General features: G+C 38.2%; 1 protein-coding gene across 2 annotated transcripts in view; it reads right to left on the bottom strand.

Annotated features, from left to right (window-relative positions):
• Positions 1–18,716, bottom strand: part of GUCY1A2 (guanylate cyclase 1 soluble subunit alpha 2) — a 318,707-nt gene that overhangs the window by 116,444 nt on the left and 183,547 nt on the right. For both annotated transcript variants that reach the window (XM_053204169.1, XM_053204170.1), the window contains exon 5: positions 10,882–11,367. In XM_053204169.1, the coding sequence (XP_053060144.1) occupies positions 10,882–11,367 (486 nt within the window). The remainder of the gene's footprint in view (positions 1–10,881; positions 11,368–18,716) is intronic.

Here is an 18,716-nt window from a genome sequence, read left to right as displayed (position 1 = left end):
AAATGAAAAAAAAAAGAAAAAGAAATAAAAGGCATCCAAATTGGAAAAAAAAACAATTTCAAAGCTTGAAAAATGCATCAAAATATGCAAACATTTATAATCAAATACCTGAATTTAAGAGAACAAAGTTAAATTTTCATTTTTTTTACTTTACAAAACATTTACAAAAATAAACCCAAATCATTTCAAATTTGTCATATTTGAATAACCAGTAATAGAGAATCAGCAGGTTGATTTTCACTTTAGGAACATTCTCCTAGCCAACTACATACAGCTCCAACATTGAGTATTTAGAATCTTCGAATCTTGTGGAATGATGTGATCTTTTGAGATTTTCTTCTATCTATCCCATCAAAAGATCACAGCCTGTGTCTGAATTACTCCAGGAACCAGAGCATATAGCTCTAGCCAATCTATTTCATTTTGGGGAACAGCAACTTTCGTAAGGATAGTCTACTGTGCCTTAAGTATTTTTTTTAACTTCTGCATAAGGATTCTCTTCAGCTTCCTGGAGCCAAAGAGAACAAATCTTTATGAAATCCAACACATATTAAAAACTAGTACAGGGGCGCCTGGTGGCTCTGTAGGTTGAGTGCCCAACTTTAGCTCAGGTCATGATCTCTCATGGTTTGTAAGTTTGAGCCCCACATTGGGCTCACTGCTGTCAGTGCAGAGCCCACTTTGGATCCTCTGTCCGCTTCTCTGTCTGCTTTTCCCCTGCTTGCACTCTCTCTCTCTCAAAAATGAATAAACATTTAAAAAATAATAATAAAATAAAAATAGTACATACTTGTTGAATGCCTTAAAAAAGGAGACCTAGTTATAGTCTTAACTCTAGGCTAAAATTCAAATCACAATTTAAAGACTCAAACTCAACCTTCAGCCATTATTTCAAGAGCCTTGTGTTCATAATAAAGGGCTTTGGATATTCTTTCTTTTTGCTCTCTGAACAGTCCTGTAATGTACCCACTGTTTCATTCTAAAGGTATGAAATTTGCCTCGTGGTTGTCAGTTACTGGATGCAGGATACCACATTATGAAATATATATATATAAAAGCTAGAACAACCTTTGGTCCTAGTTCTGCATCTAACTAATTAGGAACAGTAGCTGTCTGATATGTGAATGATCTCAACCACTGTTTTCTACAATATGAGCTCTTAGCTGAATCAAAACCAAATTCAAATAACATCTCTGCCACTTACTCAGCTCATCTTCAAAAGGGACATAAGAACACCTATGACACAGTGCTCTTCTGGAAAACAAATATCACAATTAAGGCATTCAGCACTGTGTTAGAACACAGCTTATATTTAGTATATGTGAAGTCCACTTCTTTAGTTCCACTTTGCTTTAAGAAATAGTCACTTTTTAAACCACTGGCTTTTAAGTGGTAAAAAATGGGAGAATCACATTACATTTCTGCTACATAGCATTAATTAAAGGTTAGTGAGGAAGATAACGGAATCAATCCGATTCAATAAGATTTGCAGATTGCACTGAGGCTATCCTATCAGATGAATGAGAGGCAGCTGTCCTGTCTAGAAGACCAATTTCCATTTTAGTAAACGCATCCAATACCCACGTATTACAAACCTTGATGGGAATATAACTGACATATTCACATTCTAAAGCTTGCCAGAAATCCTCTGCTAAATGGCCTAAGGGTAACAGAAATGATTATATAATGTAATAATTTTTTACAAAGAAAAGTTGATATCTGTAAGTGAAAAAAAAATTAAGTTTATTCATTTATTTTGAAAGAGAGAGAGCATGAGCAGGGGAGGAGCAGAGAGAAAGAGAGAGAGAGAATCCCAAGCAGGCTCTGCACCATCAGCACGGAGCCTGACACGGGCTTGAACCCATGAACTGTGGGATCATGACCTGAGCCGAAATCAAGAGTCAGATGCCTAGTGAACTGAGACACCCAGCTTTCCCTAAGTGAAATTTTTAAGTAAACATATTGAAGTAACTCACTAGGTGGGAAACTTAAAATTCCAAAGTGTACACAAACTAAAAGCTAGTTTCTCATAATGTTCTGATAAAGGTGTTAGTGACAAGGGCAAGCATGCTGTTGAGCTCAGAGCTTAACTTCTTACAGCTTAATACATAAAAGACATACACTGTGTAATAACATAGTCCCCATAAAGGCTAGTGAAAAATCTTTCACTTGTATCATGAGGTAACATTTACCCTTGTAGATACAGGAAATTCTAGCAATGTGGGTTCATATACTAAGAAAACTCACTAGAGACTTGTTATCATAAATTTCCAGACTGTTTTTAGAATGGATAGGCCTTTCCTTGGTGTCTTATTCCAATCAGGCTGCAAATAACAAAATACCATAGGCTAGGTGGCTTAAAACACAGGAATTTCTTGGGGCGCCTGGGTGTCTCAGTCAGTTGAGTACCCGAATCTTGATTTGGGCTCAGGTCATGATCTCATGGTTCGTGAGTTCTAGCCCCGCATCACACTCTGTGCTGATGGTGCGCTACCTGCTTGGGATTCTCTGCCTCCCTCTCTCTCTGCCCCTCCCCTGCTCACTCTCTCACTCTCCCTCAAAATAAATAGATTAATTAATTAATACAAACAAACAAACCAACAGGAATTTCCTTCTCACAGTTTTGGTGGCTCAGAAATCCAAGACCAAGGTGCAGCCTGATTTGGTTCACTGGGGAAGGTGGACCTCCTGGCTTGCAGAGACTTCTCCCTGTGTCCTCGCTTGGCAGAAAGAGAAGGAACTCTGGTCTCTTCCTCTTCTTCTAAGGACACTGATCCCATCACAGGGCCCCTTCCTCATCATGTCATCTAATCCGGATCCCCCTTCCAAAGGCCCCACCTCCAAATGCCATCACAGTGGGACTTAGGGTTTCAATAAAAGAAGTTGGGGAGGACACAAGCATTCAGCCCATGACACCTGGTAGCATAAAAATCAACCACCATCAATCTCTTAGCAGCGTCCCCCACTCTTGAGGTGATTAAAAAATCAATAGAGATAAAAAGAACAACCCCCAAACACTTTGTTTGATCAATTCGGCAAGACACTTCATCAATTTTGATTTCTGCTTGGCAATCCACGTTATCTTAGCCTTCTCTCTCTATTTCAGAATTTGCCACAACACTAAAAGAAGACAGTGTTTGAATATCGAAGGAAAATCATTCAGGATGTCAGATTAGAACATAAAAAAAACATTTTAAGTTCCGTTTCATAGTGTTGGTAACAGACATTGCACAAGTCAATGTTACTTAAAGAAGCACTGTTATCTTCATAGATGCCATATTGTAACTTGGGTTATTCACATAAAAGTGCAGACAGACTGTGGGCCCGTCTTCAGGAATGAGGATCCATGAGGCTCCAGTAAAGGTCATACAAATAATGCATTTCTGGGAGCTTCTCTCTTAGCCCTTATTTTACCTCTCTCCATACCCTTCCTTCATAGACTTTCTCTGGCATACAATGTAATTCTAATAACCAGAAAGAATGAACCCCAGAAAATGAGCATTTTGTCTATTTCTAATAATCACTGGCCACACAGTTATTCATGTACAAACACATGCACATCCAAGCATGTGCCTATCAAACACCCACCCCTCTACTCACCATATATGCCCAGAAACACCTATGTGAGAAAGGATAGTTAACATTTACGGTCACTACTATGGACCAGACACTGTAATAAGCACTTTACAGGTATTTCATTTAAAAGCTCATAAAATGAGGGGCGCCTGGGTGGCTCAGTCGGTTAAGCGTCTCACTTTGGCTCAGGTCATGATCTCACAGCTCATGGGTTTGAGCCCGGCATCAGGCTCTGTGCTGACAATTCAGAGCCTGGAGCCTGCTTCGGATTCTGTGTCTGTCTCCCTCTCTCTCTCTCTCTCTCTCTCTCTCTCTCTCTCTCTCTCTCTCTCTCTCTGCTCCTCCCCTGCTCACACTCTTTCTCTCTCAAAAATAAACATTAAAAAAATAATTATTAATTCATTAAGAGCTCGTAAAATGGAACTATGAGAAAGATGAAATTGGTCTATTAACAGACAGTGGGACTGAAGGAGAGCAGTTGACTAAGCAGTTAAATGTAGAAAGACCAGAACTCCAGGTAGTGTACTTTCGGGAACACTGGGATTTAGTCACTTTCGCAGACTGTGATGCCGAGAACATGCAAAAGCACCCAACCTCCTTCTTGTTTCTCCCTTATCTCCATCCCCAGTGCTTGCCAAAGGCAAAAACTTAAAGGCAAAACCCTCGTCAGGAAATTTCTAGGGCATTATGGTATTTTGAAAGTGACAATGCAATCCCCCTAGTAGACAAGATATCAGAACGGAACGCTTATCTGCAACTTTCACCTTACCTTAGAAAGCATATAAATTAGTTCTTCCCTACTCATTAAAATCAGGCTAAAAATATATACTAATTTCCATAACATTTGTGTAGGCTTCTATGGGAGTCATAGCCTGTTATCAAGCGAGCAAGTCAAACATGTTTATTGAATGAGTGAATGAATGATGAGAATATATGTATTTTTTACTTCAGAAATTCCTCTTTTCTAGACTTACTAGAAGACACTGTGACTTCATTTCCAGCAAAAATAAATGGCACTGATGTGCTCCAAAGCACTGAAAAGAACTAGTATAAAGTGTTCGTAGCTTTTAATTTCAAAAGTATATGCACTGATCGTTGAAGCAGAAAATATGTAAATGTTGGGGGGGGCGGAAATGAACCAGTCACCCACTCCTTATTAAATGGAACTGGCACTCAGTGCTGGGAAATGGAGTAAAATGATATACATGTATTTCTAAAATTCCAAGAATAATCTAAGTACTTAAGCATTTTAAAAGGCTATTTTATCATAAAATAAAACAAGGGGGAAAGGAGGCATGTGGGTATTTTTTTCCTGCAGAATCACATTCACGCTAGACTGATAGCCTTGAGCTCCTGCTTAATTTTATGAAAGCTGGCTGCAGGGACAGTGAACAAAGGCTTTAGTAGCTCCATAGTGGCACAAGATATATCAAAATTCTCAAAGCATAGAGTTGTGTGGCCTGGTAACTTCAGGTGCGAAACGTCTGCTTTCAGTTCCTACTAAGTAGGTTAAAGATGGGGATGCCAGTCTGGTACAGCTACCTGCCCAATTTACAAACCGCTAGCTTACCCATGCAAAGCAGAGGCAGTCTTCACCAAAACGTCTGAATCTGAAGGGATACATGACTCTCAGTTTCCCTGGGGTATTAACAACATGCCTACTCACACCTGAGCACTGACCGTCTGCTACTAGGTAGGAAACCTTCCTACTGCGGATATGTATCACTGTTCACTTCTGCATTCTGTATTCATTTTTAGAATGTACAGGCTTTTCCCCACATAGTAGTTAAGGAGTTACAGTTAAAAGGAGTGTATAATTAATAGACAGACTGAACAATTTATATAAATTATGTGAAATGTATACCATGTTAATGGCTTTCTAGCCCTTTTTATTGGTAATGTATTTACAGAAGTTTGGAGGTTATAAAGTCAACAGTGTTTCCATTGGCCTTCAGAGATCTTCAGAACTCAAGCTACCTGGCAATTTTCAAATTATATTAACATCAAGAGTGTCCCCAAATATGTTCTACTCACTTTCAAGAATGGAAAGAATTAACCTGCTAACTCTAGTATCTCTGTGGGTCTAATTCCTGTTTCAGCATTTAAAAGCTCAGTGGGGGCGCCTGGGTCAGATGAGAGACTGACTCTTGGTTTCAGCTTAGGTCACGATCTTGTGGTCTTGTGACTTTAGCTCCCTGTGGGGCTCTGTTCCAACACTCCGGAACCTGACCAGGGTTCTCTCTCTCCCTCTTTCTCTGCCCCTCCCCAACTTGTGCTGTCTCTGTCTCTTTCAAAATAAATAAATAAATTTAAGAAAAAATTATAAAAGCTCAGTGGACATCTCTACATCCTGTGATGAGGTTTCCATATTTGGTTACCTGTTGTCTCTACCAAGGGGGTCCTATGCATCCTCTGGCTCTAATGCTGGTGCTGGTCAGGGAACACTCTAGTTCTGTATCAGTTTGGCCTGATGCCTGTCTTCATACTTGCTGCCTGGACACACTGCCTGGTTTCTGGTTCCTGTAATCCAGCCTCCTTGTGCTCTGTTCCAAGGTTTTGCTCCCCAATGAGTCTGGATTTCTGTTCCTTCCTACCTTGCTGTACAGCTTTTCCACTTGAACTTAAACTACTTGCATTCCCTTGTCAATATGAACTTTGTGTTGTTCTTCAGATGCTCAACATCAGGTTCCCTGACCTAACAGATCGGGGCATTTCTGGCTGCTGCATTGTGTCTTTCTACCCCTTCTCCCCAACCCAAGCCTGGCAGTGTTACTCAATGTTTAACTTCACTGACAGCTGCAAACCAAGTTTTCAGTTTGCACTAGAAATGCTCCTTCTACCCCCACCACAAAAGAGGAAAGGATTTTATTACTGGTATTCTTTAAGGGATGCCTGGTCAAAATGATTTTAAAAATCAGCTTTTATTCAATTTTATTATTTTAAGATTATATTGCCTTTTGCCTACACTAGGGATCAGTGATCCCACTGTACCATTTCTGGCATGTTATTTATCCATAAAATTAAGAGAGAAGATGCTACTGGTTTCTGACAAAAAAAGGAGAATGGCAGAGGCAAGAGTCCCCAACTTTTAAATGCAGCTTCTCAAAGCTCTGAACTATTTGCTCCTGGAAGGGAATCGGGCAGATTTGGGCAAAGTGGTCATATGATTTTTCTTCATCACCTGACATGATGATCATGTAACATCGTTTTAACAACAGTTCCACTTTATTATTATTATTTTACCTTTGAATAGATCACAGCCCGGACTTGTGACAATACTGTAGGCTTTAGAACCAGACAAGTTGTGGTTCATATTCTGATTTCTGAGTCACGCTGTCTGGATTCTTTAACCTTTCTAAAACTCCTTTTCCTTACCTGAAAATGGAGATCAAGAAACAACTCCACATGCTAGTCATGGGAGATGCAGTTAGATATTTTATTCTTTTCTCATACACACTGGATGCGCTATTGGTATGTATATCCAAAACATACAAAGAAGTCACATGAGGCATATTCCCATATGTCCAGATATACCTGTCTGAAAACTAACAATGGTGGCTACCATGTACATTTACTACTATGGAGCCGTTGCTGTTCTAAGCATTTTGCAGGGATCAGCTCATTGAAAAACAACTCTGAGGTAGACACACTTAGTATCTGAACCTTATAGGTTACAGAAATGGAGAAAAGTGAAGTTTAAAAAGTGGCTGCAGGTGTAAAGATGAGAACTCTATGAAGAGCATTAAGAAAGCACTGGGATGCTGTAGCACTGTTGCCTAAGTGGAAAGCGGAGAACTAAGGGCTCACTTACCCTCCTTGCTTATCCCTTATTTCTAAGTGATGGGTTTGCCAGAGATAAAAATATAAAATGAGTCAAAACCCTCATTATTCAATGTCATTATCACCATCATCATCACCACCACCACCACCACCATCATCGTCATCATCTATATGCCAATGATTTAAAAAGTTAGAGATACTGGCTCTTTGTTCATCCCCGACACCATATAAAACCCAAGGAGCAAAATGTTATATTGTGCATTATTTATGCCAACTTTTTACTAAATATTTGCTTTTCTAATCATAAAAGGATCAAAATTATAACCCATGCTTCCTTCAATTTACCTAACTTTTACTTAGTATCCATATACCTGGGACATCTTGGCAGCCAAGTGCTGTAAAGGCTTTAATTTTCTCAATGCCAGTAATATGCCCATTAAAATCTATAGCTTCCTCCTATACCTCCTTCTTTACAGAAGGTTTACTCCTCATTATGGCCTAATTTAGCTGAATCCTAACCCTGGAATTAGAGTCCATCACTGCACCATCTTCCCTAACGATAGGAAAGCATGGAATAATAACATGATCAAGAAAAGGACAACCATCAATTTGGAAAGGAGAGTCTTACTAGGCAATAGCAGGCTTTGAATGCCCCCCTGTGGGGCACTCTCTCTAGGTCTTTCTTGGTATTCAGATTTACCTGGTTTCCTTTCACATTTCCAATATAAAAGTGGGTTCTACGGGGCGCCTGGGTGGCTCAGTCAATTGAGCCTCCAACTTTGGCTCAGGTCATGATCTCACGGTTCGTGAGTTCAAGCCCCGCGTTGGGCTCTGTGCTGACAGCTCAGAGACTGGAGCCTGCTTCGGATTCTATGTCTCCCTCTCTCTCTGACCCTCCCCCATTCATGTTCTGCCTGTCTCTGTCTCAAAGATAAATAAACATTAAAAAAAATTTTAAAAAGTCGATTCCACCATATTTTTCTTCATGGTATGATTATTCCAGAAAAATTCTACATGTACTTTAAGTCCAGCAAAAAGTCTTCTTAATTTTATGAAATCAGCAGGTATCTGGTCCTTTAAGAACTATACCACCTTTGGAACTTTTTTTCAATAGTAATTAAAAAATGAGCAGATAGCTCATGGTACAAAAGAGCACTGTGTAAATTTTCTAGAAAATAAGCTGATCTGCTTATGATGATGAGAAATCTCAGATTAGGCATATAAGAGGATTTCTACTTTATATTCCTCCTAAAACATTTCTCACAATGTATGTTGTTTTATCTTGTACAAGGCTAATATTCTTTCTTTATTTAGTCTTTCCCTCTGTGTGGCCATGACATCATCACTCTGGCTTCAGCACATAATGTTTTCCTTGTCTGAACCCTAAATTCAACCCATATAAACCTGAGGAGACATCAAAGCTGCCCTAGATACCTATTTAAGATACATACACATACTGGCATCAAAGACATGTTAAAAACACCAGGCCTTAAAATAATATCACTTTATAATTTATTGCTAAAATTTCCAAACCAGTTCAGTTTAAGAGAATTTGTGAACCAGGAATGTTTGCTTCTCTTTCTCTCTCTCTCTGATATAGATATATATAGATATATAAATCTATATATATCACACACACACACACACACACGCAGACAAAGATGGAAAGCCTATATATATATATGTACATATATATATATGTATATATATATATACATATACGTATATGTATATATATATGTATATATAACCATATATATGGTTATATATATGGTTATATATATGTATATATATATATATACATACGTATATGTATATATATATACATATACGTATGTATATATATATATATGTATATATAACCATATATATGGTTATATATATGGTTATATATATATATATATATATATATATGGAAAAATTTGAGGCTCACACAGAATATTCCCATATTTTTTTCTGTGGGGTATCCTAGCTTATTTCAAGGTAAAGGAAACACGATGTTGTGAAATCTGTATTTTTAAACCTTCAAATTGTTGTGGTACCCTCAGAAGATATCACGTACCTTCTTTTCTCAAAACCTGACACTTCCATTTAAATCAAGGATTCCCTTGGTTTTTCAAAGGAGAATCTGTTTATCTGTTTATCATTTATCTGTATCTCATTTGGTTGTAAAAGCTTAGAGCCAAAATAACATGACTACTTTGGTTGGAGAAAGCTAACACAGCAAATCAGGGGTTCATAGAGGAAGGAGATTGGTGGTTGCTAAGATTAGTGCAGTAGAGCCCACAGCCTGGAGAAAGGCATGTGCTGGCAAATTCAGGCCAATCTGTTCTACCTTTTGGAAATCACTGAGTGTAACAGTGACAACTCATTGTAGTGTCTCTCTGGTTTAAGATCAGACATTTGGCTATGTCTACCATACATTATGTAACAATAAATTATAAGGAAGTTGAAGATAATTTATAAGAACTTCTGTACAAGGCAAATCCTGCACATATACCAAACACTGAAAATTCACCTTGCCAAAGAGACTCACTAAAATATTTAGCAGCAGCTACACATTATACATAATGGCACTAAAGAACACCTTTCTCCAAAGGAGAGACACCTTAATGAAAACACCCTCTGGGATAATAATATCAAACTACAATGTTTCTTTCCAAGTCTTCTTATGTGCAGATCATGCTATGAAAAAAAAAAAGTAGCAGTCTAGATGGTTTAGTAAGGAAGAAAATAAAAGCCTACAGTTCACTACTGTTAATTATACTAAAAGTGCTTTCTGTCCTTTATATAAAAAAGCCATATACCCTGACATTGTGTAATCCACGTGAAATTCTATGTAAAGTTACAGAATTATTCATTAGGTAGATATGATTCTGAATTGTTCAAGATAGCAGTTTTTAGTAAGAAAATAGTAAGGAGTTCACCAAATCAGACCAAAAAATGGTGACCCATTTTCAAAGCTCTTCCTTTATTTAGCTTGGAAGAGTAAGATGCTTCCACTAAAAAACACTGGTCATTTGGTAATAGCTAGAACATTTCTAAGCATCCCTTTAGAATTAGAGGGTTATTTGACAATGCACTGCCAAATACCGATTAATCATCATATAACTGATAATCAATGCATATTTTAACGTAACTTATTTCTTACTGTCAAAATACAATACTTAGTTTATATTGGAATCCTGTTCTCTAAGAAAGACTAATTATGATGTTGTGCAAAGTTGCCTAGAATTCAGCACTTAAATTCTGTAATAATAATGAATGTAGAGAACTAGCTCTGTAGAATTTTTCCTTACTGAGCAATATTATGATTTGGTTACCTATAGTATGTCAATACTATGAATTGACTCACAATGGAAGTTCACTCATTAAACAGAAATACCTGTTACTTGGTATAAAATTTCTAAATTAAAGAGATTTCCATCATTTACTATCAAGTTTAAGTACCAAAAGAAAATTATACCCATGCAATTTAATTTACTATTAAAAAGTACTTGTGTACAAGCAATTAAACCCAAATACCTTGTAAATATCCAAAAATCCACACTGGTGGTCAAATCTGGTATACAGTTCATTCAGCATGCTGATCACCTGCATGGGGGTACACTGGGCACAGATGGCTGTGAAGCCAACAATGTCTGAAAAGAGCATGGTGACATCATCAAACTTTCTGGCCTGCACCTGCTGTCCTTGCCACAGCTGCTGAGCTACATCACCAGGGAAAATCGAATACAGAAGATCCACTGTTTTCTTTTTCTCTTCTTCCAGGGCCTGGTGAGTTCTTTCCAAGGTCGCCTTTAGTTTATCCATCCTCTTCTTCAAGCCATCTTGGGCCTTGGCCTGCTCGCCAACCAGAATGACATCTCGGGTGGCATCATGGATAGGGATGTCTGAGAGATGCAGCCCTCGGCCCATGAGTTCATCCAACTTGTCCACACATGGAGAGCCCAAGAATAAGATGGAATTTGACTCTGGAACATGGATCATCTGTCCCTTGACTTCCATCACCTGCAAAATTAACATGAAATTTTCATCAGCGCTCTTCATACAAGTAGGTTCACAAAAAAGTTTATTTATGACGCTGATGAAGAGGAGGAACATGAAATGTGCTAGTAGCTATGCTGAATTTCTGCATTCATATGAGCATATTTAAATATGGTTTGCAGCCAGAGTAAAAATTCATGTTTCGAAACAGAAATCTTTGTTATTATCTCCCACTCTGCCACTCTCCAAGGACAATGGTGAGATGAAGAGCGAGATCAATGAGAAATGAGGCAGGAAAACATTTTTTATTCAAGATGAAATTACACTCAGGCACATCATGAAACGGGCTCAGGAGTCAGTTCAAAACCTTTCAACCTGCTTAATAATAAAAATTAGGATAAATCTATCTGTCAAAATAACTACATTCAATTGTCATTAAAATAAGACTCAGGAAAAAGTCCAGAAGATTAAGATAAATCAAAATTATTGTTTAGCCTTACCTAAGTCATTTTTCAAACAGTTTGTAGACCTTTGAATATGTAGTGGTTCTTGCACTGACTGGATTAGGGAATAGTCCACTTGATCTTAAAAATAAAAATTTAGGGGAACCTGGATGGCTCAGTCGGTTAAGCCTATGACTCTTCATTTCAGCTCAGGTCATGATCTCGCAGTCCTGAAATCAAGCCCAGCATGGGGGCTCTGTCCTGACAGCATGGAGCCTGCTTGGGATTCTCTCTCATTCTTTCTCTCTCTCTCTCTGCCCTGTGTGCACACTGTCTCTCTCAAAATAACTAAACAAACATTTTTTAAAAAACAGAAATTTATACTAGATATGATTAAGTCACTGTTACTAGGAAGTAACTATCACTCAACTAGCATGCTCAACATAGGCTAAAAGTAAACCCCGCAAATCAGAATAGCACTAATGGAATGCATCCAATAAGATAAAGAATCTGAAGAAATAGTACTTTAAATCCATCCCTCCTTTCTGTGCTCTTGGACTGGAGAAGTTGGGGAATGGACGTTTGATGCTTCCCATCAGGGAACACAGGTTTATGCTATCTCTGCTCAGCGCCCCACAGAACACTGCGAGGAAAGGAGCAGAGGCAGGAAAGGAAGCAGACACAGGAGGCGGCAATATGCATAGAGTTATTTGGGTCAGAATAAGGTTTCTGATCGCACCTGGAGAGGAAAGGGGCTGTAACGACCTAGAAAGAACAGCATACTAGTTGGCCGGCAGAGACGGCCCATCCGTGTAACCTGCGTCACCTTCCATGGCCCCATGGAATGTGCTCAAGAAATGTATCTTCCATTACTCTTCGTAGCATGAAGTAGTTAGGCTGGTGGATGAAACTAGAGGCAGAGAACAAATATATGGTAGGCCTGCAGCTATGTCTTACTTTGCTCCCCCTGTGCCACTCATCAAAATCTAGTATGGGGAAGGAGATACAATTGAGTCCATGCTTGATGCTGTACTTTTCACGCAACCAAACGTTGGCTTTATCTTGTGTAAAATTTCCGCTAGTGCTCAGTATTTCATCCTTTTAAGCATAATCCTCTCATTTACTCACTGATATATATGTTGCTTTCCATTTACTCGAACTGGGTGATTAGCATAAAAGGGTAAAGGAAGATCCCCCTTCTCCAAGTTATCACAGTATGGTGGAGGGGACTGGAGAAGAGCATGAAGAAGACCCTTCTAGCTCCCTCATGCAACATGGGCTCTCAAAAGACTGCAGACTGTGGTTTGAGTACAGAGAAAATACTTGTTCTGAGAAGTATTTCCAGGTTGTTTTATACCTGCTTATACTAAAATTTATTTTTTAATTTTTTAACGTTTATTTATTTTTGAGACAGAGACAGAGCACAAGCAGGGGAGGGGCAGAGAGAGAGGGAAACACAGAATTTGAAGCAGCTCCAGGCTCCGAGTCGAAAGCACAGAGCCCAGTGTGGTGCTCAGACTCACGAACCACAAGATCATGACCTAAGCCAAAGTCAGACGCTCCACCAACTGAACCACCCAGGTGCCCCCTCAAATTATACTGAAGTTTAAATGAAAGAGCATGAGGTATAAGAAAAATAAACTTTTTAATCTGTCAGATTTCAGAAATTGGTAAGCATAATAAAAAGGAGTATTGGATGGGGCAAAAGGTTAAAGTCATCCTTTTAGAAATCTTGGTGGTCAGGTTCTGTTAAACTACCTGGGTCATTTTTATTTTAATGCACAGATATCTCTGTACTAATATTTACCAGTCTAACCAAGAAGTGATTGAAAACTGAGTAGCTCATGTAACTGCACACTACACATTTCTGTATTTCCGCATATACTGAATGTGGACTAACCAATGCTCCCATGAGACTCAAGTCTAGGAAGACAATCATTGGTAGAAGGCTTACAGCATGGTTAAGAAAGAAGGATTTGGAAACAATCAGACCTGGATTTGAATTCCAGTTCTCTTGACATTTAAATGGGCCAACTTAAGTTATTTATACTTTCAAAGCTTTGGTTTCTTTATGTCTAAGATAGAGATGAAATGATAATTATGTTGATGAGGATGAGCCTGTAGCTAACTCAACACATCTGCTGAGTGCTTGCCATCAGCTAGGTACCGTGCTGAGTACTTAATCTACATGTTGTTAAATTTTACTGTACCCTATTACTGTTCTCCTTTTTTTTTTTTTTTTTTTTTTTTACAGATTTAGGGAGGTTGGAGGCTTTCTAACAACACACAGGCTAATAAACAGCAAAGTCAGCATTTTAAACCCAGAGGACATGCTCTAAGTCACTGAAGAAGCATGATGGGTAAGGATGTTGGGCAAGGCCAGAAGGGACAATAATAATTCTACATGTAAACCAATGTGATGGCAAAGTAACCTTATTGAGATATTCACAATAGGCATGAGAAAAGATAGAAGTTGTTGCTCTTGATATAGATGAAATAGTTACTTGTATGCCTATCCACTGATAGCAGGGTAGTAAAAAATTACTTCTATATGTGATTTCATCTTTAGGATATAACTTATGGATGCACGGACAAAATAATATGTCCTTGGTGTCCACAGAGGTCTTTGTTCTCACAGCGTAACATTCACTTCAAAGGATTAGATCCAGAAGGAAAAAACAAAAGTAGGAAACAAATGGCCAGCCTGAAAAACTTCTGTATCTTCACAAGAGTTGAGATTCTCCCTCTCTCAAGCCCCCTCCTGAGGCACTGCCCAGCTGGAGCCACCAGCAAGAAGGATCTTGCCACAAGGGCCCAGTCAGGAAGTATTCATATCCCACATGAATGAAAAAAACCTCTTTTGCATGAAGACACCAGGACATCTCTCCTCTGGGAGCTGGTTCTTCTCCCTTAAGCAGCATTAACAAGGCCTAGTGGGAACCCTGGAAGAATAAAATAAACTCAACAGATGAAAATAGGACCATGTGAGCTCTGAAAATCACACTGTCATTGCAACTACTATCTACAAAAGTAGGCCAGGACCTGTATGCCAAACCTAAACACAGTGACTGCTTGTTAAAATGTTTAAAAAATTAAATAGGATCTGGTGTCTTCTAACATAATAGCCAAACTATCCAGGACATAATAGGACGCCAAGCATCATAATAAGAACCAGGAAAATCACATCTTGAATGAGAAAAGGCCTTGAGTTGATGCCAACACTGAAATGAATCAGATATGGGAATTATCTGTCAAGAATCTTAAAGAACCCATCGTAAAATGTTTCAACAAGAAATTATAAATTCTTTTGAAAGGAATAAAAAATTAGAAAATCTTAGTAAGGCAACAGAAGATATAAAAATAACCAAAGTTGATTATAGAGCTGAAAAATGCACCAAAAAATAGAAAATTTGCTGGGTGGGCTCAAAAAGATGACACAGGAGGGAATCAGTGAATTTGAGAACAGTTCAAGAGAATTTACTCAACCTGAACAGAGAGAAAATAGACTAAAAAATAAGATAAAATGAACAGAGCTATAAGGACCTGCAGAACAACAACAACAACAACAACAACAACGACAACAATGACGACGACAATATCCGACCTTTTTATCATGGCAGTTCCAGGAGGAAAGGAGAAAGAACAGGAATGAAAAAGCATCTGGAAAAATAATGGCTGAAAATGTCTCAAATTTGACTAACAATATAAATCCACAGGTTTGACAAACTATGTGAGCCTCAAATAGGATAAACACAAAGAAACCCACTGTAAGACACACCTTAATTAAACTTCTAAAAACTAAGTTCAAAGAAAAGATCTTGAAAGTATCCCTAATGAAAGGATGCATTACTTACAGGTAATGCTAATTTGCATGGAAGTTTGTTTCTCATCTGAAACTATGGAGGCCAGGGGAAAGTAGCACAGTTGTTTAAATATCAAAAGAAAAGACTTGTCCACTGAATTCTCTATCTGGGGAAACTATTCTTGAAGAATGAAGGGAAAGTAAAGACATCTGCAGCAAAAGAGACACTAAAAGTCTGTGTCCTAACAGACCTACCCTTAAAGTCTGGGCAAAGAAAAATTTTCAAACAGAAAGATAGTAAGAGAAGGAATCTTAGAGTATCAGGAAGGGGGGAAAAAAAAACAACCGAAAAACTAGGAATATGGGTTCTTACCACAGAGTATCTTTCTCCTAAGTTGTCTACATTAGATATAATGATTGAAACAAAAATTATAACACCATCTGCTCTCATCCCAAGTGTGCTTATAAGGAAGAAGCAGAGGGAGATTATGTGTGAACACACGTGCGGGCACGCACATAACAATGTGGAGGAAGAGACACAGTGGAGTAATGTAACTATAAGCCAAGAAACACCAAGGTGTGCCAATAGCCACCGGAAGCCAGAAGAGTCAAAGAACAGATTCTCCTCCCGACCCTCTGCAGAGTCCACGGCCCTATCCACACTTCTGGTGCAGTTCTGGGGTGATGGTGGGGTTCAGAGCTGACAATCAAGAAAGAGTTCTTGAAAACATCTTTGGTGCAAAAAGGTGATTTTATTAACGCATGGGGACAGGACCTGTAGGCAGAAAGAGCTGCACTGGGGTTGCGAAGGGTGACTGATTATATACCTTCAGGTTCAAAGGGGATTAGGGGCAGTTTAAGTCTCTAAGGAATTTTGGAAGCAAGGTTTCCAGGACCTTGATGGGCTAGCTGCTATTAGGAAAACTCCATTTATTACCGTTTAGTAAAACCTCAGTCATGAGACCCTTCAGATGTATATCAGCAGCCATATGTTGAAGTATGATTGCCAACATATACTTGGGGGTTAAAGATAAAGGAGGTTTGCAAAGGAATTTTTAAGTAAGGAGACTCACAGGATCCGGGGAGGCGGGGGGTGGGGGTGGGGTGGGGTGGGATAATGTTAAGCCAAGATTCCCTTTTGCCCCAGCACAGTGTCATCACTGAGGCAGCTGAGCTCCTAGAGGGAGGTCACTCTGCCTGTTTCAAGGACTTGTCACTGGGCTGTAGGCAGTAAGGGAATTTCATTTTTCATTTGTCTTAAGTTCCCACATCACCATGGCAAACACTTAAACCCCCTTACATCTTGATGAGGGTGATATTAGGGCTCCAGGAAATGGAGTCTATAGGTTTCTGCAGATTGGAGTATGGATAAGATAGTCTTTTTCTTGCAGTTTACTAAGTTATCTGTAAACTGAAGGAGACTCCTATCCTGCAGGACTGTGATCTCTATCAGTCAACCATTTATTTTCTTTCCTTTCCTTTGTTCTTGGGCAGCCAGGAGTGTCCGAGGAATAGCACCCAAATCCCACCTGCGGGTGCAGGATGCTATTAGCCTGTACTTTGCCCTCAGCTTGCCTTATGCTCCCTCATCACTTTGATTTTAAATTCTGACCTTCAGGACTGTGTAAGAATAAGTTTCTGTTGTTTTACATCACCAAATTTGTAGTAATTTGTTACAACAGCCGTACAGATTGAAAGAGCAAAGTGAGCAAATAAGACCTTACTGACACATATGGGAAGACCCACCCAACAGCAGCATGTACATAATTTTTTCAAGATCTCATGGAACATACACTAAGTCAGACCATATCCTGGGCTGCAAAAAGAAAAACCAACCCAACAAATGTTTTGACTTGGAATTATATACAATGTGTTCTAAATGGTATAAAACTAGACATCAATCACCATAAAACGTATTCATAACAGCCAAAACTGAAAAGAGTCCAGATGCATTTCAATGGATGAATGATAAAACCTAAAGAGGAATACTATCTAGTAAAATAAAGATGACTCTACTCACATAAGCCAAATTTTGGACTAATCTGTAAGGAACTCCACTAAGTGAAAAAAAATGCTCATTTAATAAAATAGAGCGCTTGCTTTCCTGTTTGCTTATTTCTTTTTATCATTCACCTGTTTGTGTTTTGATTCTTAGACTATAATTATCCAAAGGAATAAAGTGTTTTGAAATAAAAACTGTTATCTCCCAGAGAGCTATTGGTTTTTTGTAATTCTAACCTACTCTCTGTATTTGTAACAGCTACAATTTTTAAAAACTGTAAATTTTGTTTTGATTTTCTCTGGCAAGAATCCTTCATTAAATATTCTTATTTAAAGAGGCAATATGAAAATTCTTAAGTGAAATACACTAATACACTTTACAAAAATTAAAATAATTCTTATTTATTCGTCTGTTTTATAAGTATTTACTTAGTATATATGACCTATCATTGCTATGCTATGCACTTTCAATATGTAGGAATTTAAGCAGAACATCTTTGCATTTTTAAAGAACTAAACAAATTCAATAGTCAAGTGGATGTATCTGGGGGAATATTAACATCTAAGGCTAATTATTCTGTACTTATTCAGTGTACTTATTCTGTACACTGAAATGTTGCCTTTGTTGAAATGAGATACAAAAAAATTCATACTGTTTATTAATGAAATCAGCAACCCCCACCCCCCAAAAAAAACACATAACCCCCATACATTTCATCTTAGAAGAGAAATGCTGAGCATAGAAATGCTTGCTTCCCTCCTGCTTCGTGTATTTGTATTTACTTCATTGTTATTCTTCAAACCTCAAAACTTCATTCTAAAAATGGATTCAGGTTTTGTTTTGGTAGATAAGCTGGTAAGCCACATAATGAAGTCATTTAATGTTCCACGATTAGATGCCACTTTTCTTTTTAAGTCACAGCAGGATTCATATAATATTTAAAGGAAATAGTTTTATGCTTCATAGTTGAAAGAAGTGTATCAGCAAACATTTCATATTCTGTTGTGAAAATTTTCCAAATGTGAAAGGCTTATGTTTTGCTTTTAGATTCTTTATTCATTTTTTTATTGAAAATTTCACACAATGTGGGGAATATTAAAGTGATACATGGTGTTTAATACTTTGC

Source organism: Acinonyx jubatus, chromosome D1 (assembly GCF_027475565.1).
Source record: "Acinonyx jubatus isolate Ajub_Pintada_27869175 chromosome D1, VMU_Ajub_asm_v1.0, whole genome shotgun sequence".
Taxonomy (NCBI): domain Eukaryota; kingdom Metazoa; phylum Chordata; class Mammalia; order Carnivora; family Felidae; genus Acinonyx; species Acinonyx jubatus.
The sequence above is the reverse complement of the archived record's forward strand: the minus strand, read 5'-3'. Positions and strand labels throughout refer to the sequence as shown.